The following is a 22,980-nucleotide window of genomic DNA, read 5'->3' as shown; positions in this document are numbered from 1 at the left end:
GACTTTCGTCCACTAACACTACATCATCGGCGAACAACATACACCAAGGTGAATTTTGGTTCAAACTTGGACACTTGGACTGATAGCCTGCGTGCCTGACTGCATTTAGTGGTGGGAAGGAACAGCTCGATGCATGTTTTCTACTGATTTTACTTTACTGAAACCACTAGAAATCCCAGCAAATTTGGCTCATGCAAAGTTTATTCATATGACACAGTTACACATTCAAAAACAGCCGTCCATTGACAACAGAGAATTGCAAACAAATCACCTGTAGTTCTATCTACTTCCTGATGACAATACAGTACACAGTGGCCAACTTACTGGTTTTGCACACCATGGATTTATGACTAGGTTTGGTGGTCATGGCATACGTACCCTACTCCTGCAATTGATGACCGTATAGATATGTAGCTGAAGACAGACATTGACATGAACAGCAAGGCTTGTTCCGTAGCTTTGAAGCTAACTGCTACCTGTCTGAAAAGATAACACTGCTAGTAAATAAGAACTGTTTATTTATAGTTTAAAATTGCATGTAGGGTGTCTCAAAAGAAAGAAAACGGCACAAGTATCCTGCAGAAAGTTAATACAGCACTGTAACAGAAGTACATCAAAGCCGGGTACTTTTCAGAGAGAAAAACAAAATGAGGGGTCTTCCAGGTAAAAATTAGCCAATAATGTCCCAGCAGCAAACAAAGTATTTTGCAAAGCAATGTTAAACACCAGCAGCTATGGATTTGTATTAGTAGTAGATATTTAAAGTATCAAAGTATCCAGTCCTGTTTGTCTTGCTGAACCAGGATGTATTGGACTGCCGGCGAGCCTCTTTGCTGCAGACATAAAATGCAGAGAACATTCAGAATTCAGACAGTCTGCATCCAGGGTTCTCTGATCCTCTCCAACATCAATAAGTGCACTAGTTCAGATACAACATACTTGCGATATATAACAGTATAAGAATAACTGAAAATGCTTTTGATAGCCTTAAAATGACACCAGAGACCAGATATCTTTTCTTATCTCTGAAACAAAATATTGAAATTGTTCAAAATGAAAAATAAAAGCTGGACAACAGAAAGAACCAAAGTAACAAAATTTTTGAACGGGGATCCATCTGTTTCAGACAACATGTTGAGATCATAGAACACAGTGTGATCACCAATGCATCTCCTTTTTTTTTTCTTGTCTTGAGTATAATAAACACCAAAAAGTGTATGGGGGCACCAACCTAATCCCGAAGACAGACACTCAGTGCACATCAAGGTACAAAGGTAGAGATCTAACATATAATTCTCATAGCACAGTTACAAAAGAATTAAATGAAATTAACATTCGAGATCCCTGAAATTAGTACTGAAGATACCTAGAAAAATTTTGCAATCAATAATGTACATCCTGACCTAGAAACTTACAGAACATTTTCCTATAAGTTACAAGACAGCACTTGTATTTTGCTGCCCCCAGTCCCTTATGCCGGATGTTACATAGAAGTTGGGACTTTTGGATGTAACACTATCCACCTGGTAAGTGCTAATGAGGCCTAAGCTGCATGGCCAGAAGATGTTTTCCTTTATTTGGGCATGATTTATCAGGAAAAAAGAATGTCTTTCTTTCACTACAACTCTGACGGCTGAACACGAAATCAGAATTCTGCCTTGACCCCACATGTGCATATTCTGTGTTGTGCCTGCAATCTTGCCACTTCCAGCTCAAATGTACATCGGATGGGCACCAAGAAGCATATTGGTACAAAACTTCAATGTGAAGTAAAAAAGCACCATCTGTCAGTCATTTTCCTCTGAAGAACATAGACATATCTTCTCCAGAAGGACTGGCCAGTTCTCCCCGAGATGTCGAGGGTTTAGCTGCATGGCTACCTTAAAATCATTGATGGAGATCAATTGGTTACTTCTGATCTCATTCGTGGCTCCTGATGGCCCGCTACCTGATTGAATGTGAACATGGTTTGGCAGCCAGACACCATTAATCTGCTTTCCATAAGCTTGCTGCTTGTATGGTGGTGTCCCTTTCCTTGCATCCCTCTGAACACTACCTCCTACTAACTCAACAGATGACCTAATCAGGTTTTTCATGTACTTATCCAGAGCAATATTCAGAAGCTCGGCACTATCCATTGTGACACCAGCTAAACCCAGCGTTTCTGCTGTTTTCTCCATCCGTCTGTGCAGCAGCTCAGTGTTGAACAGCCCACCATGATCAAGACAGCTGTTAAAGTGATCCTCACCTGCAACAATTCGTGGAGGTGGAAATTTCCTTGCACCACCCACACTTGCTGAACAAAATGGAATTCCTAGTGGAGCTCGTACAGGACTTCTCAATATTTCTGCAGACCGGTCTGCAGTGCTGCTCATACTTCTTCTCTGCAAAAGCATATTATTGTGTGGCAACTGTTCCACGCGTGGATGCTTTGCCAGTGGCTCTACAGGTTCGCATTGTTGAAAATGCAATCTCTTCAACTCAAGTGGATTTATAATACCATTCTCCAGAGATCCAGAAGCACCGTGAGTAACTTGGTTGTGATTGACAGCAGCCGTAATCCTACAATTTGGGCCCATGTTATTCATACTGTCTTTCAAAGTATGATCCTGTGCTGTAGCCACAGGCCTCAATCCCTGAACCTGTAACAACCTGGCATCACCATTGCAAGCATTCAACACTTCAGCAGCCTGAGAAGCCTTCTTTACTGATGCCCCAACAGGTCTCCTCCCTGCATCCAATGGAGGAGGAGGAGGCGGGCACTTTCCCTGGTAGGCATTGTAGAGAATTGCACGGATTAACCGGTTGTGCAGCTGGAGGTTCTCCCGCCCCAGGGTCTGCAGGCACAGCTTTTCAAAGTCCTGCCTGCCGAGCCTTTCCGATAAGTAGCCATTCAAGTAGCCAAAATATCGCCGCGAGCGATCCGGACCAAGCCGCTTCTCCATCTGAGCCTTGAGCTCCCTGAGATCGATACGGCCATTCTGCTGCTGCTGCTGCTCCGGTTGGGGAGCTGATGGCTGCTGCCGCTGCTGCGGTGCAGCCACGGGCCATGCCTCCTCCCTTACTGTGTCCATGCAGTTACCACCGCAGCAAACCCCAATATCAGATCCGGAGTAGAGAAACCAAAGAATTGGGGATAGCACGCCGCACCCAGCTAGGATCAAACCATTAGGGCTTGCGCCTCTTCCTGCAGAGCGCGAGCCCGTACCCGAATTCCCAGCTCGCCGGCCATGGAGGGGATCTCATCTCCTCTGGCGCCGCACCAACCGCCGCGAGATCAAGAAGCCGCCCAGGGAGCGGCGCGGAAGGCCCGAATCGAGCATAGAGGCCGCGGGCCTGGCGAGCCAATTGGATTACCCGCCCAAACCCTAAAGCAATGGAGGCATGATCCCCGGCCTCGCCGAGCTCCGGCGAGCTCGTACCTGCTGGATCTCCGGCGAGGGAGACGACGCGCCCGGCGGAACCGAATCGAATCCGAGAAACAGCAGGAATTGAGCTGACCTCCGGGAGGGGAGCAATTGGGGTTGGCGGGCGGGAGCGGGACGGGGACCAGCCGAAGACGAATTGCCCTCGCTGCTCACTGGCGGGCGGGCGGGCGGGCTGCTCTCTCGGCGGCGTTGCTCGGGCGCGTGGCGAGGCGGCTGCCTGCTGCTGCTGCTTCGTGGGTTGGGATGGGCTCGCTCGTGTCTGCTTTGCTCCTTGCTTCTTCGTGTTCGTCTCAGGCTTGGACTCTCCCTGTCATGTTTTTTTTTCTTTTTCTTTTTTGTTTTCCTCTTCGAGGTTTTTTTCTCGGCCGTTGAATCGGATTTGATCGCGCAGGAGAAGAGAAGAGGATCTGCTTTGGCTTCCCGGCCTGTCCCTTCACTCCTTTGATTGCCACTATACTCGCTAGCAAACATGCTGGAATGTTTTAAGTACTTACAACAAACAACATGTAAAGTTAACCTATCTTGTTCGATTTAATTGGACTTGACATAATTATATTTAAAATTAAATTCTAAGACACATAATAAATGCTAGCTGTAATAAAGGATTAATATCGTATAGAAAATTGAACGGAGATTAACTCAGCTTAAATATATATAGCTATTGTCTATGTTTGTTGTGAGGTTAAAAGAATGAAAGGCTAGCCACGTATATATGTCAAGTTGCAACACGTATGGACTCGAATTTGGCCAATCAGACCAGGTGAGTGTTGCGACACCATTAAAAAATTTATAACTCCAAACTAAGGGAACAAGGATGGACGAAAGAAGGGGTGGGAGTGAAAGACAGCCGTGAAGCTAGAAGAGTCAAAATAAGTGATGAAAGAAGATGGGTGGGTAAGAGATGATGGATCGAGAGAGGAATGAAGAAATGTTTATGTTTATAAAGGTTTAATTTATATATAAAAGATGATAACACAACACTGATATTACTAACTTTGTTATGAAAATAGAGATATAATGTTTTTTACTGGAACTGATGCTATTTTGTAGATGGCTAGTTTAACTTAGAAATTTTGATTAAGGACAAACAAATATAAAACTTATATTTGAGAAAATATCTTATGATTTGCATTTTGATTGGACTGTAATCGTTAAAACAAAGCTTTGTTTTCTTAAAGGTAAGCTTTAGTTTTCATGTTCCGTTCTTCCACGTGGAGAGTAGGATTAAAAGTGTTAGTTGAGTATCAAGAGCTGAATGCACAACAATCGTCATGCAAAATATAACAGGGCATAGATAAGGAATAAATAATTCATCTAAACATATAATGACTAATTCTATCCACTCAGCTATCAATTCATATAATCTTGCTCAGCTTATAAGCGAGACTTAGATAAGCTGAAACAAACGGGCCTAAAACCTATAAGCCACAGATCTAAACTGTGTGAACCTTCATTGATAGTGTTGTAGCTGAATGAACCTATGCCATCACCTGATATTTGCCTATGAATTCAAAGTAAAAAAAAAAACAGAATAAATTAATAATAAAAAATTTAAAATTTATAAACCATTCTACGGATCAACCTACCAACAAGATAAAGGGCACGTTTGGTTGGTGCCTATACTTATCCTGCCAAAACAATTTTGGCTGAACAACCTTTGGAGCATAACAGCCTTTTTGTTTTGGCTGGATTGCTCGTATCTGACTTATAATCCATGTCTTGAACAGTATTTTTCTTTCACACCAAATCAACCAGCAGTACTTTCAGCCATGGCTTATAAGTCAATCCAGCCGAAACGAACAGGGTGTAAATTAGCCACCCCGTATTGGCCAGCCATCAGCTAAAGTAGGATCTACACGTCAGCTACTTGTATTGTATAGTGTCGTGACAAATTGTGGTAGCCATAAAAATGATGCCTCATCAAGTCAATGACTAATATTGTCTCCCTCTTACGCCTTGTTTGGATGCACATATATTCATCTCGATCCACACGTGTTAAAGTGAATTAGAGTTGAAAATTCAACTAAGTTATATTCCAATTCACTCCAACACATGTGGATTAAGATAAATACACATGCATCCAAGGTTTCAATCCGAGCGCGCTCTAAGTCATTCTCACTCTCTCGGTGTGGAACAAGATCACTGATCTGGTATGTTCAGTTAGCTGCCCCAATTTTTTCAACCCTACCACACATTTTGTCGCAACTATTTGGTTTATGCAATACTTATGGCATGCCACATTTTTTTTTTTGGCTATGGACTCCACTTGTCATAGGTTTGCTTTTTAGCTAAATTTTGCCCATGTCATAGCTGACAAACTTTCACATTTTTTCTGCCCTAAACCTCACTTGCCATTGAGCCGATCTTTAGCTCTATTTTTTTTTCCAAAGATGTACTAACTGGGAAATTATTGGCCTAAGCAAAGAGCTGGGAAATTACTAGCCACTTTAGCTATTTATTTAGATAGGCTCTGCATACTGTTAATCCCATCAATCCAACTAATTGGCATACTCCCAATATGCTGTCAGACAATTAACCTTTTGATAGCTAGATACTATGGCGACAAATTATAGTTACTTGGAGAAACCAGTCCAATAAGCAAGAGGACCAAACCACCGTCCAGTACATAAAACGGCCATAGAGTATTAGAATCGAAGATAATATGTTACGTTAATAATGAGCTAGTCTTCGATATGTAGTTACTTGATAATCATAGGAAAGTAAATGCACATGTGATCTGGTGATATGTTACATTAACCACGAACATTCCTTGGGAAGTTTAACCACCATGTGAAGATAAATGCAAGTTTAACAACCATGTGAGGCTAAATGCACCTGTATGCGAAGCATTTAGATAAGTTTTTGTAAGGCATCTACAAGAACTCAAGAAGTTACAGAGCGCGGAACATTCAGACACCACGTGTCCGTTTCCACACCCTCTGTATTCACACACCACATGTGTCCATTTCCATACCATCTCTGTTTTCTAGGTCCAGTATAGAACTGATTATACGTCTTAAGACAAAAAATGATCAAATATAAAGAGGAATTTTCTTTTATTTTACAACTCATGGAAGATGTTTCTCGTTTCAAGACATGAACACCAACTTGTCCATTATACCACATAGATCCTAAAAAACGGAAACCATTTTCACATTCCTTGGTTCGGATATGTACTCCGAATAGAAAACACCAAAGATTTGAATAGAATGGAAGAAATATGTGGAGTTCTTGTTACCAGCATCTCTTATGCATATGATATAATGCTCTACCTGCATCGTTGAAAACATATCCGTGTGAATCAAATACAGTAATTAAGAATTTACAACAAATGTGGTTCATGATATTTGATATCAATAGTCTTTTTTAGATAATGTTGATATCGATAGTTGGAGAAACAAAACAATTTGCGCATTAGCTAATCTTCCTCAATGTGATTGCCACTTTAACAGTCATCCTGTATGATGGCAAGTAAAGTGTCTGTGATGATCCTTGATTTGGGGTAAAATTGATGGCGCATGGTGGGTAGCATGGCTGCCGGGTGTCTGTGATGATCCTTGATTTGGAGTAGAATTGATGGCGCATGGTGGTGGGTAGCATGGCTGCCAGCAGCTGGAAGAGAGGAGAGGAGAGAGAGGATTAGGGTTTCCCCTAGATTATTCTTGCTTAATCTCAATAGATACATCTCCGTTTACATTTATAGGGAGGACCCAACCTATTCCAATTTTTTGGACTCTTCCCAATCCTAGATCTAGATGGGTTTTGTGCTGCCCTATAGTACCAGTGCTATATTATCCACGGGTACTGTTCACGCCGGGCCATATTGGCCTGTCTTGGGTCTAACACCTCAGTGGCCTACCAGGACTATTTAGGCCCGTGACAGTGTCCTTATGCCCTGACCTCGTTATCTGCTATAATTCTTGGCAATCTACTTCATACGTTGATCAACAAATTTAAAACTTGGTTTCCTTAAATATTAGGATGTGACTGAGAATGATCATATTTGTGTTGCTCACACATGTTCTGACACAGTACATGTACAAGAAATGTATTTGACCTGTCATATTTTAATAGAAAAGACTCCAATAGAATATGAAGTGTGCATAGTACTACGGTTGATTTTTACTTGATTGAATTCACAGACTTATAGTGCATACAGTAGTTCTAGAAATGTTACCTGCGCAAAAATAGACTTAAGGACTAGCTGATTGAGTCCTCCGGGACAGTAGAATCCTGAATCACACGGTCAGGGTCTAGCTGACCACTGTAATAACTAGATGGCACAGCAGAAAGTTCCAACTTTCCAGTCCACTCCTCACCAGGCTTCAGAGTGACAGGCTTTTCTATAGCAGCCGCCTCCACGCATACCATTCGTTTATATTCATCATCCCCAAAATCTGACATAGCCTTTGCTTTTTTATCCCAGGGGTTCCAAACAACTGCAACGAAGAATATATGAAACCTCATGAACTTCATTCTTGAATTGTTTCAATGATAACAATCTATTGCAGTAGCAAGCAAAGTAAAGATGAGAGCATTCACAAGACCAGCATCAGGAAGGCCTCCTTTCCTCACAACAAATGTTCTTTTCTTCTCATGATCAATAATGGCAATTTTTGACGGTGTGCCCAGATATATTCTGTCCAGCTGCAAAATTGCATATGCTTTCTTGAGTAATAACGAGAAAGAGAGATGATAAAGGGTAAATGAAATGCTTTGTCGACGCACTTCGGATTCAAAAACAATTGCATCGCCTTGTTCAGTGAAACGGGCTCTATCTTGTAAGTTGTCTAGGTAATCCAGAGTTTCCAAACCTTCTACTCGCACCTCACTGAAATATTAGCATGGAGTCATGTAAACACTTCTGTACTTAAGAAGACTAATTACAAAGGATATTTATGGTTGAATACCAGAGTTTGGTCAAACGAATTGGGACTGGGGATAAACATGCTGCCACAAGATTATTTCAAAAGCTATGCTGGCAAATTGAATATTTCAAAAATGATGACCATGATTTGAACCAATGTACCTGATATCAGAAATCTTGAAGTATGTGTGGTATGCAAAAGTGAAAGAGAACGACTTCCCATCTGCATTAGTGTTTCTTATACGTGAAGTTAGCATCAAATCACCACCAGGACTAAGTGCAACCCTCAGGCGGTACTCAAAACTGCAATATAATATATCTGTAAATATACAGATGGACATGCTTGCCTTCTAATGCAATAAATTACTAAGAAATATAACAAAGATAAGCCTTTCAGGCGTCCTACGGTAGCATTAAATCATTACGAGCAAGTGACAATAAGCTCACCTATGAGGCCAGATCTTAAAATCCTCTTCAGTAGGTTTGAGGATCAAGTCCACATAAGCTGTATTGGAGGTTGGCACTGGAAATGGTGGAGGATCATTATCAACACACCATGTCCTATTCCTTGCAAATCCATGTTGCTCCAGATTCCCAAAGTTCGAAAACTACATACGTGGAATTAAGATTCCCATAGAAGAAGATATAGAGAAGCCAAAAGCTGTTGGAAGGATAATGGCATACCTGTGGAAAGCAGATTGGTATTCCTCCACGTATAGCTTTTGGAGGCTTGAAAATAGCCTGATATAATAGCAATAGTAACACTCAAACATCAAGCGATCAAGACAAAATGCAACTCATACTCCAGCTGCTTTTTTTCCCAGATTCAAATATTATTGCATGTCAAGAAGCATAAAAGAGCACCAGAGAAGCACCAGTAACATTCACATTATTTTCACAACATCTGCCAATATGATAAAGAGAGAAAGGTGTACGTGAAATACTAGCAGTGAAGGTTAGTGTAGATATTCTTTCACTTACTGAATTAAACAATCGACCATTAGTCCGTAACTCAAGATAGAACTTGATGGCTACAGAACTTATTTCACCTAGAAATGAACTAAACAAGTGGAAGACTACATTTCACAATGTCTATGTTTTTGTTAGCATGCATGCAACAATCCTAAAAAGTTCATTACAAGGAAGATACTGTACTGCTTTTGGATGGACAAAACAGCCGCAGAGCAATAATTTCAGCAAAGAACAGACTGTAGACTGGATCAAATCAAGCAAATAAAGGATATATGCAGTCACACAGAGATGAGACTTAAATTCTAACAGTTCAATAAATCAAACCCGCCAAAAAATGTTCACTATAAATGATATACTGCTGAAAGATTATAAAGGCAAAAAAATAGCACCTTATTGCTAACAAAAAGTAACTCATCTCCATGCTCATCTTTCCATGATGTCACATGCCCACCATACAAGTATACCTACAAGCAATGAATTATATTATTATTGAAAGATCAAATGTTTGTAGTAGGTTTCAAGAAAAAAAATCAGAAGAGCATATACAGGATACCAAAAAAATCAAATAATTTCATGTGAACTTTGTATAATTCTGTTCAGTGCTGTTCTTTCCCATGACTATGTACTGGAAACCATGTTGCTAATTGTTTAGACAAATAATAGAGCCCATGGTAACAACTTTTTTGATAGCCCAAGTTCAAACATGAGTACAATATAATCTCTGTGTCAAAATTCTGAGGGGATATATGAGGTTATTACGATCGACTTAGCATTGAGTTTCTAATAGCAAAACCTTATGCAATAACATTTTAGTCTATGGCTACTTAGCCCCATATACCTTCTTGTTATTCATTTCAAGTTTCGACTCGCCAAATATAGAATGCATGTGCTTGTAAGTTAGCATAGTCAACCAGATGGTGCAAGTAAAAGCAAGTCAAGTGAGCTTTGTAACTAAAAGTACAACAATTGGCATGAAAATAATAAACGACAATTTTCAGCAATGCTGGGTGCCTGGTACAATAATTGAAATAGGCAAGTATCCACGAGCTTCCCTGTCCAACCTCTTAGTCAAAACTAAGGTTTATGCAACAAAAATCACCCTCCAATAGTCCCCCCTATCCAACATCCTATATTTAGTGGTATCCCAAATCACCCTCCGTCTCCCTCAAATTAAATTTGGGGTGACTGTTGTCCACCCTGTATGTTATTTGAGTAGGGGAACTGTAAAATGTTTGAGAAGCGGGATTTTTTTGGTCAGGATGCACCCTATACAAGGATATAGGGGAATTAAGTTTAGGAGGACTCTTGGAGATGCTCTTAGACCAAATATCACAGATAGGTAGTGCAGTAGTGCACCCTGAACAAGCTTGTCCTCTACCCATCATCTTAAGTTATCTTATGGCATTCTCAACAATGGTTTGCATGTTGATTTCACAATCATCAATATGCTTAAGCAGAAACTGTGTCACAGCAGAGAAGCACCCAAATGAACGCCCAGCTATTCACCATCCAAGATGCCAAAGCAAGAAAAAAGAAGCATGAAGGTTGAGATTTCAAATGATGTGGGAGTTGCCCGAATAATCAAATTTAATTTTCCATGGAATTGCTTTGATATATCCAAACTTTATGTCACTGTAAAAACCATTCCATTCCTATGAGCCCAAGCATACAGAGGGATGGCCTCTGCGATGGCCGCTGACCATTGCACGACACGTTTCAACATTCCCTTCAATACAAATGTTCCACAGCTCTAGCAGTTACACAAAGGATTAACGACTATTATCCTTTACAGGTTACATAGCTTACCTCCTAATCCAACCATCAATAAAACCATGTCTGCCATGTCCCCAGCTCCTCACAATTTTAGAGCAACTGAAAAATATCTCAGGGTGTGCACGACTGGATGCCTTGTTTGTACTTGTACTAGTATATTTGTATGGAAAAAATTGCCGGGTAATGGTGGTCAGAATGGCTTAGCCCGAGTGGAGAACAGTCCCTGTAATTCAGAGTCCTTGGCTACTTGCAGTACAAGGGAATCTAGCCCCGTGTTAAGGAATTACAGAAACACCATGACGGATCACATTAGCCACTTCTTCCCTTGTTGTGTGAATCAACTGTTTGTGGGAAGACAAAGGATGAAAACTGAATTCATGGGACAGGCTTGGACTCGGATCAGCACACTGGCCTGGTACACCTTGTCAGTCTGTCACTCACAGGAGCCGCAGAGCTTTGCTACGACGAAGCATATCTGATCTAGCATGGAAAACCCGCTGACGGACGGAGTACTATATCACCAACTACCGACTACGCGACAGGATCTGCGCCGGGATCCGGCAGCCGGAACACGACCTAGCGAGCGCAGGCAACTGAGCGGGAGTGGCAGGCGGGAACGAACCTCTGCGGAGCTGCCCCGGACCTCGCGGAGCACGACCTTGTCGAGGTCGTTGACGCCCTTGCAGTGCCTGACGGGCGCCGCCTCCTGCTTATTCTCCTCGCCCGCCGGCGGCGACGACGCCGAGGCCGACATGGTGTCCTTCCGCCGGACCGTGCAGCACCGAGCACCACCGCACGCCGAGTCCGAGCGGAGCAGTGGAAGCTGGAGAGCCTGGAGGCAGAGCGAGCGCAAGTGGAGAGAGGCAGGCACAGATGGGGTCGAGGTCGATTTGGGGAATTTCCGGACAGCGCCGCTGTGCGTGCGTGTGCGGGGGGCCTAAATAATCATCGATCTCGCGTGTGGGCGCGTGTTCTTGCTCGCTTTTGCTTTGCTTCATTCAGCTCGGGCGGGCGGATCGCTAGATGAGCCATGGAATATGGATATGCCTTTGCTGGTACGTTCTGATGTGCTTCGCTTTCGCTGATAAAAAGGTCATTGCGCTCCATCCAAATTCCAAAACCAAAAAGGCCGCGTTCCATTCCACTTGCTTCGGTGTCTGTACATTTTTGGTGTTTTGCAGGGTATGCAAGCCACTGCGGCCCCGTTTGGTTTGCTGAAACTTGACTGAACTCAATCGGGTTGAAAAATACTGTTCTAACTGAATTATTGTTCGACTAAAAAAATAAATCGAATAAGTTGATTTCTAGGTAAGTCGAACGGAGCCTACTTGTTACGGTATATTCTCAGATGTACCGGATACATACGTGGAGACACAACAACGTTGGGATTGGGATTGGGATGGGGATGGAAACACTCCACTGTTTTCTCAATGTGAAGAACTCGTTGAGTAAAAAAAAAAGTTACATGGAGGTGTTCATCCAAAAAAAAATGCACATCTTGCTTTCTAATAGTCAATGAATTTCGATTCAATTACATATAGTACAAATGTTTATGATACAACTAGATAAATGACATTAGATCGATTACATAATAAGTTTTGACAGACCTATTTGGAGGTAAAATTATTTCTACAAATCTAGGCCTTGTTTAAATCCAGGGTATAAAGTTTTAGGGTGTCACATCGGATGTTACATATGGGTATCGCATGGGGTGTTCGGATACTAATAAAAAAATAAATTACAGAATCCGTCAGTAAACCACGAGACGAATTTATTAAGCCTAATTAATCTGTCGTTAGCACATGTGTTACTGTAGCACCACATTGTCAAATCATGGCCTAGTTAGGCTTAAAAGATTCGTCTCGCAAAGTAGTCGCAATCTGTGCAATTAGTTATTTTTTTAGTCTATACTTAATAATCTATGCATGTATCAAACATTCAATGGGATAGGGTATAAATCTTTGGAGAGGAACTAAACAAGGCTCTGGTTTGACATTCTAAAAGTGGGATGTGTTTTTCTCATCAGTTGTGAAAGGAAGTACCACTATGAGGAAGATACATACCACTGATTTTCATCTGTCTTTTGTAAATAAATGAATAAGTAGATAAAGGGATTGAATAGGCCACTAGTTTTGACCCCAAAAGTGTACGTACGCTTCCAGACGCCGTCATGCTCCGTCGATGGCGATGATCCTGAGGAAACTGTCGACTGTACTATCCTATAGTCCCAAGACCTTGTTTAGATACCCTCAAAATTTCAAGTTTTTTCACTCTCTCTCCATCACATCAATTTTTAGCGATTTGCATGGAGCATTAAATGTAGGTAAAAAAAATAACTAATTGCACAGTTTAGTTAGAAATCACGAGATGAATCTTTTGAGCTTAGTTGGTCCACGATTGGACAATATTTACCAAATAAGACGAAAGTGCTACTATTCATCGGTTTGAATTTTTTTTCAATCTAAACCAGGCCCAAATCTGTGAACTCGCGCCAGCCAATCAGTAACCTAGCTGGCTTGTTATCCGATGATTCTTGTACATTTTCCAGTTTCCAGACCAGTCAATCGAAGCAGCAGGACAACAAAATGGATAAAGATGGGAGCTTGGGCTGAGATCTCGAGTCCCATCACAGGATCCAGGCCGACGCGACGGCCATCGGCCAAGGTGTGCGCTGGCTGACGTAGCCCTCAGACTCGACACTCGCGCCGCGCCAATGTGCCGTCGGGCCGGATGCTCCGTGCTCGGCTGCTCGCCCTCGCCCCCGCCCCCGCCCCCGCCCCGGATCAGATTCCAATCGGTGCGACGCCGACCCACCCCACTCGCACTGGAGATTGACCGACCGTCGCAGCCCCGGCGCACCTGCCTGCATCTGCAGAGGTGCGTGGTGCCCGGTGACTTGCGTCGCGTCGCTGGTGCGCGGTCAGAGCCGTGGGAACTGGGAATCGATCGATCGCCGCTGCCTCTTCCCCACCCGCCGCCGCCGCCCACCTTTGTGTGAGCGTGAAGCCTACGTGACGTTAATGAAACGGAGAAAAAAAAACATATGCGGCGATGTTGACCAAGCTCTGATTCTCTCCGGCTGCTACACGCATGGTGGCACTTCCCTAGCCCACCAAAGCTGATAGATGCTCCGCGCGCTGTGAGGGGAAGAAAAAAAAAACCTCTCACGTCCTTGAACTATTCGTCCCGTTCGTTTGGGTTTATTTAGCTGATAAGCTATGACTGAAAGCACTGTTGGCTGATTTAGTGTAAGAGAAAAATATTGTTTGTTGGCTGATAAGCCAAACACAACCAAGCGAACATGCTGATTATCCACCGAGTTCGTTACCAATCGCACTACCAGTACTGGTCATAAAATTCCTTACTTGACATGGGAGAAGACTAAGGTCATGTTTGATCCTATATGGTCTAAACTTAGTGGCTAAAGTTTAAACCACTCTCGAAACAGGAGGTCCAAAGTGTTATCTAAAGTTTAGACTAGCTCACAAATAGACCACATAAGTGAATTAAAAGTGGTCTAAAGTTTTAGTCTTAGCCTTAATCAACTAAACTTCAGACCTGGACTCATGTTCTATTTGCAGTTGAAAAGATTTTAGCAATTTAGCTCCTTATTATTCGCCGTCTCTATAATTTTCTCTACCTTTGTCACTTCGGTGCATCTCACAATTGGTTATTGTTATAAGGGGTACACAAAAATACTTTTTTTCCTCTTATAGTATCAAATAAGTATGATTAGATTCATCAAGAAATATACTTTCATATTATACCTAGCCATAAACATTAATATTTTTCTCTATAACTTCAATGAACTTGAGATAATTTGACTTAAAACAAAGCTAAGATATCAATATTTAGTGTCAAAATGTACATATTATTCTATATAAACTTTGTGAAATTTAAGATAGTTTGGCTTAAGACAAATAAAACACTAGCATTTGCGGAACGAAGGTAGTAGTATTAAATTTGGCCTAATTCCTTCGTATACATGAACTATTTTTTGACTTTGTGGATGGCTTCATGGGGAAAAATATCTTCACAAATATACACCCCCACCCCACCGGCCCACCCACCCACGCACACAAAGTGTATTACGATTATACTTCCTTCGATCCAATTTATAAAATGCTGTCAGTTATGGCACGGCCTCCTAAATTACAACTTAGTTACTTATTTATTCTATATTATATTTTTATAATAGAAAATTATGATTATTGATAGTATATTTGACTACCAATCTGATCATGCCAAGTTGTATTACAACAGTTAAAATTTGTTTGTCATATTATTGGTTAAAAATGTAAGTTCGAATATTGGGCATGTCTCATGATGGAGACCGTGGCTATGGAAATTTTCGTCGAGCATGGATGGTCGCTGGAAAGGCTTAGCGCTTAGCGTTTAATCAATTTTCCCTTTGTTTGGCTTCGCTTTTTGAGAGCTTAAAAAACAGCAAGAGGCTGGATTTGTAATAGGAATTGGTTGTGTGCAAAACTCTTGCAGAGACCAGAATAAAAATTATTTTTTCTAAAAAAAATGTGCCTTGTGAACTGGACCGCAGGGAGCAGTGATACGTGTAACATTTGGATGGTTCCCTTCCAACAAAAATATTCATGACTAGCTTATCTATTTTTTGCCTTGTAGATGGAACACACTTCAGTACAACAGGAACACACATTGAGACCAAATACAGATCACCACATAGCGATCTTAACAAGTTCAACCAGTAGATAAGTTCATCATCAGTCCAGTTCATGGTCGGTGCTAGGTGGCAGAACAACCAAAGCTGGATGGAGCCACGAGCAGGAGCAGCGATGGGCTCGCCGCCGGGCGACAGCGCGCGGCACACATCGTCAACATGCCAATCTACTTCGGAACCGGTCGGCGGCGAACTCGAGCAGGAACTTGTCCATGTACTGTATATAGACCGTAGTGGGTCATGGCTTCCTGGCAATTAAAATTTCTTAATGATATCAAAGGCTGATGGTTAGTAAGTAATAGAGATTTGCACAGCAATAAAAACTTTAAAATATTGACCCTCTCCTGAATTCCCTTCAACCTCCGCCGCTGAGGGGAGTAGATGGATAGGCGGACCTCGGGAGAGAGAGATGATTTTTTTTTTGAAAGGCTTAGAAGGGGTTTAATCCCCTACTGAAAAATATATTTAAAAAGTGTTAGAAGATTACAAACCAGAAAAAGGAGAGGGAAAAGGGGGCCTAAAAAGAGAGATGAAAATTTGGAGGAGATTTTTTTTTATATATTAGATACATGTATAGGTATATAAGTAATAAGTGAGATAAAACGACAACTGAACTCTCGTCGTGTTCCAATCCACTACGACTGCAGCAAATGCAAACTCAGGCCTCGTTTAGATTGCAAATTTTTATAATCTGGATACTGTAGCACGTTTTGTTTATATTTGACAAACTTTGTCCGATCATGGACTAACTAGGCTCAAAAGATTCGTCTCGTGATTTACAACCAAACTGTGCAATTAGTTATTTTTTTTACCTACATTTAATGCTCCATGCATGCGTCAAAAAATTGATGTGATGAAGAGAGAGTAAAAAAACTTGAAATTTTAAGGTAATCTAAACAAGGCCTTATCAGTCATATCGTGCATCCTCACTTATTGATCCCAATAGTACGCGCACGCGCCAAACAAGTTTGAGGCCGACGGGACGGAGACTTGGAGAGGATCTTCTCTCTTGTGTGTGTTCAGCGGTCGACTCACATGGCGTGGATAGGAACCAGCAGTGAGATTTTTTTTTCCTTTTGAATAGGAACCAGCAGTGAGACACTTGCATAGTTGCATAGCATAGCCAGATATTTGGAGAACCAGCTATAACGCTCCCAGCTAGAAACACCACCAGGGGCTACCTATCAACACATAAAACTCACTAAGACAAAAAAATCATTGAGATTTCAGCAGAATCTCTCCTAAAAACCGGGCATCTGAGATATAAAAATCACCGATCATGTATGATATAGAATTAGGACTGGGATTTGAACGCGGGTGAGCAGCCTGGCCACTGCCAACACCAAGCTATGAGTTCGTTCGCATACGCTTTTGTGTATAAACCAGTCTGTCAGCCATGCACGGTATATGTATGTCCAATTAAACCTTGGTAGATCTTCTCTCGAGAGTAGCTCCAGCATACGTGAGAATCAAACCATAGTGGTAGGAAATCGAACCAAGCACACCGAACCGTGAGGTGTCATACGTGAAATAAGATCTTGCATACAAGTTGAACCAAGCTAGATTAAGAAAAACTCCTAACAGCGAGACAGATAGTACCAAGCCCTGGAGCGATAGATCCACACACCTTCCTAAAGCTAACACGTGGAGAGAGAAACAAAAGTAGCAGGCCCGTGAGCTGAGGCACCAGGTGATTCTGCAGAGCAAAATCGTTTCACACTAGAGGTATCCTGACTAGAGATATGGAAGATGCAAAAAAAAAATTCCATAAACGCAGTCGTCACCATGAAAATAACAGACTCTTATCTTAACAAATCTTTAAAAGAAAACCCCCGACAATGCTTGCTGAAGATATTCCTTAGGTGCACCGAAATGAAACCAGGTCTCCAAGCGAAACCCTTGGAGGCGCCGACCCACGGCCTCCCCGCCGCCGCCAGCGCCGCCGCCCCGCGCCCCCACCTCCCCCTCACCCTCCCCTCCCCTCCCCATGCCCAACACCCCCACTGCTGGAGACACCCCGGCCGGGCCGAACCCTACGAAGCCCCGACCTACGGCCTCAACTCCACCGCAGCCGCTAGTGGCACCGGTCGCCACTACGGCGCCGACGCCCCACGCCCCCACCTCCCCCTCGCCCCACTCCCAACGCCCGACACCTCTGCCACTGGAGCACCTCCGCAGGACCCCTGCCTGCTCGGGCACCGTCGCCGTGGCCGGCTCCGCCAGCAGCTGCACCTTCGTGCTCTCCACTACGGGATCCAGTGTTGGGGCGCCTCCGCGGGCTCCCTCCCCACCGCCGACACCGGGATTCACTTTCACGGCCATCTCCCTGTCCCCATCGCTAACGACGCTGGGCCACCCCGCCGCGCCCACCACCTCCACCAGATCTGCGGCTGTGGATGCCCCTGGGCTGCGCGTGGACGCCGATTCTGGCGGGCATGCTGTTGGTATTTATTAACTTGCCACTTATTTTAGTAGTCACCTAATATATACCTACATCTCTTAACATTACTTACCAGGTTGTCATCCTTAGTGATGATGCTAGAAATACTTGTTGGTAGTACGTAGCATTACTACTAGAATAATACTAAATAGTTCTTTATTAATTTATGTGACTAGGAGGAATATACAGATATGAATGAAAAGGAATCTGCAAGCGCACAGATAATTATACCATTATAGCACTTCACCCGAGAGTATTTCAGGTATTATTATTTATATTTTTTACCATAGGAAAAGGTCTAACATGGACAAGTATTGATAACTTATACTATTGATGGAGAAGTAAACCATAACCAATATTCTACTCATAACAGGGGTAAGTCATAGGATAATATATATATATATATATATATATATATATATATATATATATATATATATATATATATATATATATATATATATATAACAACTACTCTATAACTGGCTACAAAATAACATATTTTGTAGCCACCTTGAGTTACTATAATTACTATGTTAATTTATGAGATTATAGTAACTCCTTACTAAGTGGTTTACTATAACGTTATGGTAAATATCCCTATGTGTTATAGTAACTCAACTATAGTAAATATATATTGACATTATCGTAAATTAGTATATAAAATTATGGTAAATGGAGGTGGCTACAGAATAACTTATTCTGTAGCTGGCTACTGAATAGCCTCTCCCTATATATATATATATATATATATATATATATATATATATATATATATATATATATATATATATATATATGATAAGTATTGATCAATAATAATGATAAATCACTCAGAGTACTCCTTTCTATGGCATTAGCATGGTTAGGTAGAATATTAGAGGAATAATTCCTAAGTCATTCTTAATTATAAGTCAAAGCATACATTGATTAGTGCAATTACACCTAATAGTCATTGCTAAGATCATCTTCATATCTGCACATAAGGGATATTACTAAGAGAGATTAAGAACAGAGCTTGTCCTCCTTCGTAACCAGATCCTACGTGCTACCTATATCGGGGAGTGGACTACAAAAGAATCAACGGGAGTGTCACATCCACGATCTACCACATGACCCGGAATATATGGTGTATCCGTAGATAAACAATATATAAGTATCACGCTTACACAATGTCGACCACCCACCCATGGATTCTTAGGGTGAGCGCTATACGAACATATGCATGAATATGATGATAATCCAACTATACTAGGTATATAATCAAAGTAGACGATAAACATTATAACGAAGAACATGAATAAGATGAATACTAATATTGTCATAACAATTGTAGCAGGCATATAAAAATAATGGAGATACAAAAGAGAGAGGGTACAAAGATTATACCGAACCACGCTCTTGACACGATCGATAATCCAAACGAAGCCTGCTTGCCTCCCTCTAGACCTAGCCTAACTAGCTATGCCCTAGAATATGATGGAGCTCTAAGGATGATTATGATTTCTGTCTTCTCAAATAACTTGATGCCTTAGGGGGGTGGCAGGAGCTGGTATATATAGCCGGAGTGTCTATCATGAGCAGTGACGTAGCTAGGATTTGTAGCTATGGTGGTCCAGTGTCTAAATTTTTTTAACCGCTATAAATTTAACTTATCAGTACATAAGTATATGAATTACAAAATACAATTAAAGGAAAAAGGACATATAGAGTTCTTAAAATAGACGAGTATAGCTTTCTTAACGTAGAATTGATCGAAATATTACATACCTATAATAGTTGAAGAAGAATATGTCACTACTTCTTATTCTCCTTGTCAGGCCTTCGCCTTCTAATAGCCATGAAAGTGTTGATGATCTCTTCTTCACTCAATTGTAAGAACATATCCCGCTCAATAAAAGTCACTAGACAATCATCGAGAAGGCTATCACCCATCTTATTTCTCAACTTATTCTTGATAAAGGTCATTGTAGAAAATATTCTTTCAACACTTGCAGTAGCTACCGGTAGAAGCAATACCAATTTGATAAGTAAATAGACCCAATGATAAACTTTATCCCTCTTTGTTTCAACAAGTTTTACTAAGAGGTCAACAAGATTGTTTAGGCCTTTGAACATTTCATCTTTCCTCATGTCATCAATAAAAGTTTCAAGTTGCAGATCGAGTCTTAGCAAGTCTGAGCTTGAAAAATCATTAGGGTAAAATTTAGCAAGTCTATGTACCTTGTTTGCATCAAAAGAAGCAAAGGAATCTACTGGATTCAAAGCAGCCATACAAGTAAGCAACTCCATATTTACCTCATCAAACCGACTGTCAAGCTCTTGACTAATTTTATCAATGACTCCAATATATACTTCTCTTCTAAAGTGATCATCATTTGTTTGGTCCTGAGCAAAACGTGCTGATCTTCCATATGGCACATAATTATGTTCCATTCCAGGAACTTGAATACCATATTTGTTGCAAAATATTATAACCCTTTGAAAAAATGAAACCCACCCTTCAGACCTCATTTGTTGCATTTTACTCTTTGCCAAACGGACAAGTGACATTGCATTAAGGATATCTTGGTCTTTTCTTTGCAAACACTCAGACAATTCATTTGTATGTCCAAGAATATCAAGCATCAAATGAGCACTGAAAATAAAATCAAATGACTCAAACACTCCAACCATAGTATGTATTTTTGGCCATTCACCCCTTTGTGAAGTATCTCGTCCAAGAGCTATGAGTAGATCGCGAATTGTGGGATACATAGCAATCATGTTGACCACAGTTTTATAATGAGAACCCCATCGAGTGTCACCAGGTCTAGGCAGTCCCATCTCTTGATTTAACCCACTTCCAGATTCTAGTATACGACACTCAAGTGCTTTCATGACATTGGCATATTGGTGATGTCGAAGCATGCCATGACGCTTACAAGAGCTACCAACAATATTTAGCAAGAGGGATACTCGATCAAAAAACCACACACAATCATCATTGTCTTTGGCAACAGCAACAAGAACCAATTGGAGTTGATGTGCAAAACAGTGAACATAATAAACAGAGGGTGATTCTTTCATAATCAAGGTTTTCAGCCCTTTAATCTCTTCTTTCATGTTACTAGCCCCATCATAGCCTTGACCACGGATTTGAGTTATAGTCAAACCATGACTAACTAGTAAAGATTGAATTGCTTCCTTAAGTGATGAAGAAGTAGTATCATCTACATGAACAATTCCAAGAAACCGCTCACATGGCCTTCCTGATTTATCAACATAACGCAAGCAAAGGGCTAGTTGTTCTTTATGAGAGACATCACTAGACTCATCAGCTAAAATTGTATAGTGATCATCCCCAATTTCCTTAATGATTTAATCTCTAGTCTCCATTGCACAACATTGAATAATTTCTTTTTGTATGTTTGGGCTAGTTAATGTGCAATTACCTAGAGCATTCTTCAAAACAAACTTGTCGACCTCTTCATTATTTGCTGCAAGCCACTTCAAAAGCTCAATGAAGTTCCCTCTGTTGCTAGACTCTTCACTTTCATCATACCCACAGAATGCTAATCCTTGCTGCAAAAGAAATCTCAAACATCTAAGTGAATAAGTCAATCTAATCTTGTAGAGACGGCGCTCCTCATTATCCACCTTCACAATTTTATCATCAATTGCTCCATGGGGAGTCATAAATAAGTTATATCTTTCTTGAGCTGCGTTGTGAGCACTTGTTACACTTCCCACATGTAAATCAAGTGCGTCATTTCTATTCCAATTTCTCCAACCACCTTCAACAAATGCAGATTTCTTACTTTTCTCCTTTCCAAACAAGTAGCACACAAAGCAAAATGCTGCTTCCTTCTTGACACTGTATTCAATCCATGGATATTTATAAAACCACATAGGATTGAATTGTTGGTCCCTATTTCCAATTTTTCTACTTTCAAATTGATGTGCATAAGGTTGGAATGGACCTTTAATAATATATGATCATCGAACTGCATCTTGATCATTGACTGGATAATTTGCAATGGGTTGTCTTTCTCCCGGATCAAGTGGAAGCCGACTGATATCATAAATAGGTTCTTTTTGGGCAACTAGAGGTGGATTTGGAGGCATTGGAGTTGGAGTTATATTTTCTTCAATCACTCTATTTTGATCTGGATCATCTTCTTGTTCAGACATTGGAGTTCGAGTTACATTTTCTTCAATCACTCTATCTTGATCCACAGAAGGAGATTGAGAACAAGCCTTCTTCTTTGATTCATATTTCTAGAAAAGAGAGGCAATATCACCACTCCTCTTTATTTTTAACAAATCTGCATGAGAATTATATGACGTTTCAATTTACCAAACCAATAATCCAATGCCGTAAAAAACATATAATTAAAATTAAATCAGTTTTATATACCCATACCCTATGCACTTTTACTGTTCCTGGCTTGCCAATTGCAGAAACGTGGATCCTCCGAATCTCCGATCCTAGCTGAAAGAAAAAGAAGCAGAAAGAAAAAGGAGAAACGTGAGTACAGAGTAGGGCTTTGGCTTAGCAAATAGAAATTGAGTCTTCGTCTTAGATTTTTGATGTACGTACGTACCTGATCCTAATGGCTGCTGGGTTGCTGCTGCTCACGGAGTCACGGCAGCGTTTGTTGTCGTTGCTGCTCACGGAATCACAGCGTAGCGTTTGCCATTGACCCGTCGTGGACTCGAACTCGAGGTCCTCCGTCCTCGTGGATTCGCCGCTCCCTGTGCTCGATCCGATCTCAATGGCCGCACCCACGCCGTACAGAGTAGAATACGTGATAAAGTGAACCAT

At 41.3% G+C, this 22,980-nt stretch overlaps 3 protein-coding genes and 1 pseudogene across 4 annotated transcripts; 1 reads left to right on the top strand and 3 right to left on the bottom strand.

The window, feature by feature from the left end:
* Positions 1-1,307: 1,307 nt before the first annotated feature.
* On the bottom strand, positions 1,308-3,800 carry LOC136496605 (uncharacterized). The gene has a single exon (XM_066492324.1). The coding sequence runs from the start codon at positions 3,072-3,074 to the stop codon at positions 1,788-1,790; it is 1,287 nt and encodes a 428-aa protein (XP_066348421.1). The 5' UTR covers positions 3,075-3,800; the 3' UTR covers positions 1,308-1,787.
* A 2,662-nt stretch (positions 3,801-6,462) lies between these two features.
* On the bottom strand, positions 6,463-12,082 carry LOC136497827 (putative glucose-6-phosphate 1-epimerase). Of its 2 annotated transcripts, XM_066493689.1 has the most exons (9): positions 11,663-12,082; positions 9,657-9,731; positions 8,980-9,036; positions 8,743-8,903; positions 8,458-8,598; positions 8,157-8,259; positions 7,976-8,075; positions 7,606-7,867; positions 6,463-6,700 (listed from the first exon to the last, which is right to left on the bottom strand). In XM_066493689.1, the coding sequence occupies exons 1-8, from the start codon at positions 11,792-11,794 to the stop codon at positions 7,629-7,631; spliced, it is 1,008 nt and encodes a 335-aa protein (XP_066349786.1). In that variant the 5' UTR covers positions 11,795-12,082; the 3' UTR covers positions 6,463-6,700; positions 7,606-7,628. The 2 variants fall into 2 exon arrangements, with proteins under 2 accessions (XP_066349786.1, XP_066349787.1); XM_066493690.1 differs by lacking the exon at positions 6,463-6,700 and having other exon boundaries at positions 7,622-7,867; positions 7,971-8,075.
* A 5,638-nt stretch (positions 12,083-17,720) lies between these two features.
* Positions 17,721-18,188, top strand: LOC136496206 (classical arabinogalactan protein 9-like). Its single transcript, XM_066491889.1, has one exon. It carries the CDS (start codon positions 17,721-17,723, stop codon positions 18,186-18,188), a length of 468 nt encoding a protein of 155 aa, XP_066347986.1.
* A 1,782-nt stretch (positions 18,189-19,970) lies between these two features.
* Positions 19,971-22,980, bottom strand: LOC136496205 (uncharacterized; annotated as a pseudogene).

The sequence above is a fragment of the Miscanthus floridulus genome, chromosome 12 (assembly GCF_019320115.1).
Source record: "Miscanthus floridulus cultivar M001 chromosome 12, ASM1932011v1, whole genome shotgun sequence".
In the NCBI taxonomy this organism is placed as follows: domain Eukaryota; kingdom Viridiplantae; phylum Streptophyta; class Magnoliopsida; order Poales; family Poaceae; genus Miscanthus; species Miscanthus floridulus.
This window is presented reverse-complemented; position numbering and strand designations above follow the sequence as displayed.

What these genes read in the sequence shown, in the direction of transcription:
- LOC136496605 (XM_066492324.1), bottom strand. Translation starts at nt 3,074, where the DNA reads ATGGACACAGTAAGGGAGGAGGCATGGCCCGTGGCTGCACCGCAGCAG.
- LOC136497827 (XM_066493689.1), bottom strand. Translation starts at nt 11,794, where the DNA reads ATGTCGGCCTCGGCGTCGTCGCCGCCGGCGGGCGAGGAGAATAAGCAG. An exon ending in TACTTTTTGTTAGCAATAAG is followed by an intron (nt 9,037 to 9,656) that starts GTGCTATTTTTT and finishes CTATTATATCAG; the next exon opens with GCTATTTTCAAGCCTCCAAA. An exon ending in TTCAAGATTTCTGATATCAG is followed by an intron (nt 8,260 to 8,457) that starts GTACATTGGTTC and finishes CTAATATTTCAG; the next exon opens with TGAGGTGCGAGTAGAAGGTT.
- LOC136496206 (XM_066491889.1), top strand. Translation starts at nt 17,721, where the DNA reads ATGCCCAACACCCCCACTGCTGGAGACACCCCGGCCGGGCCGAACCCT.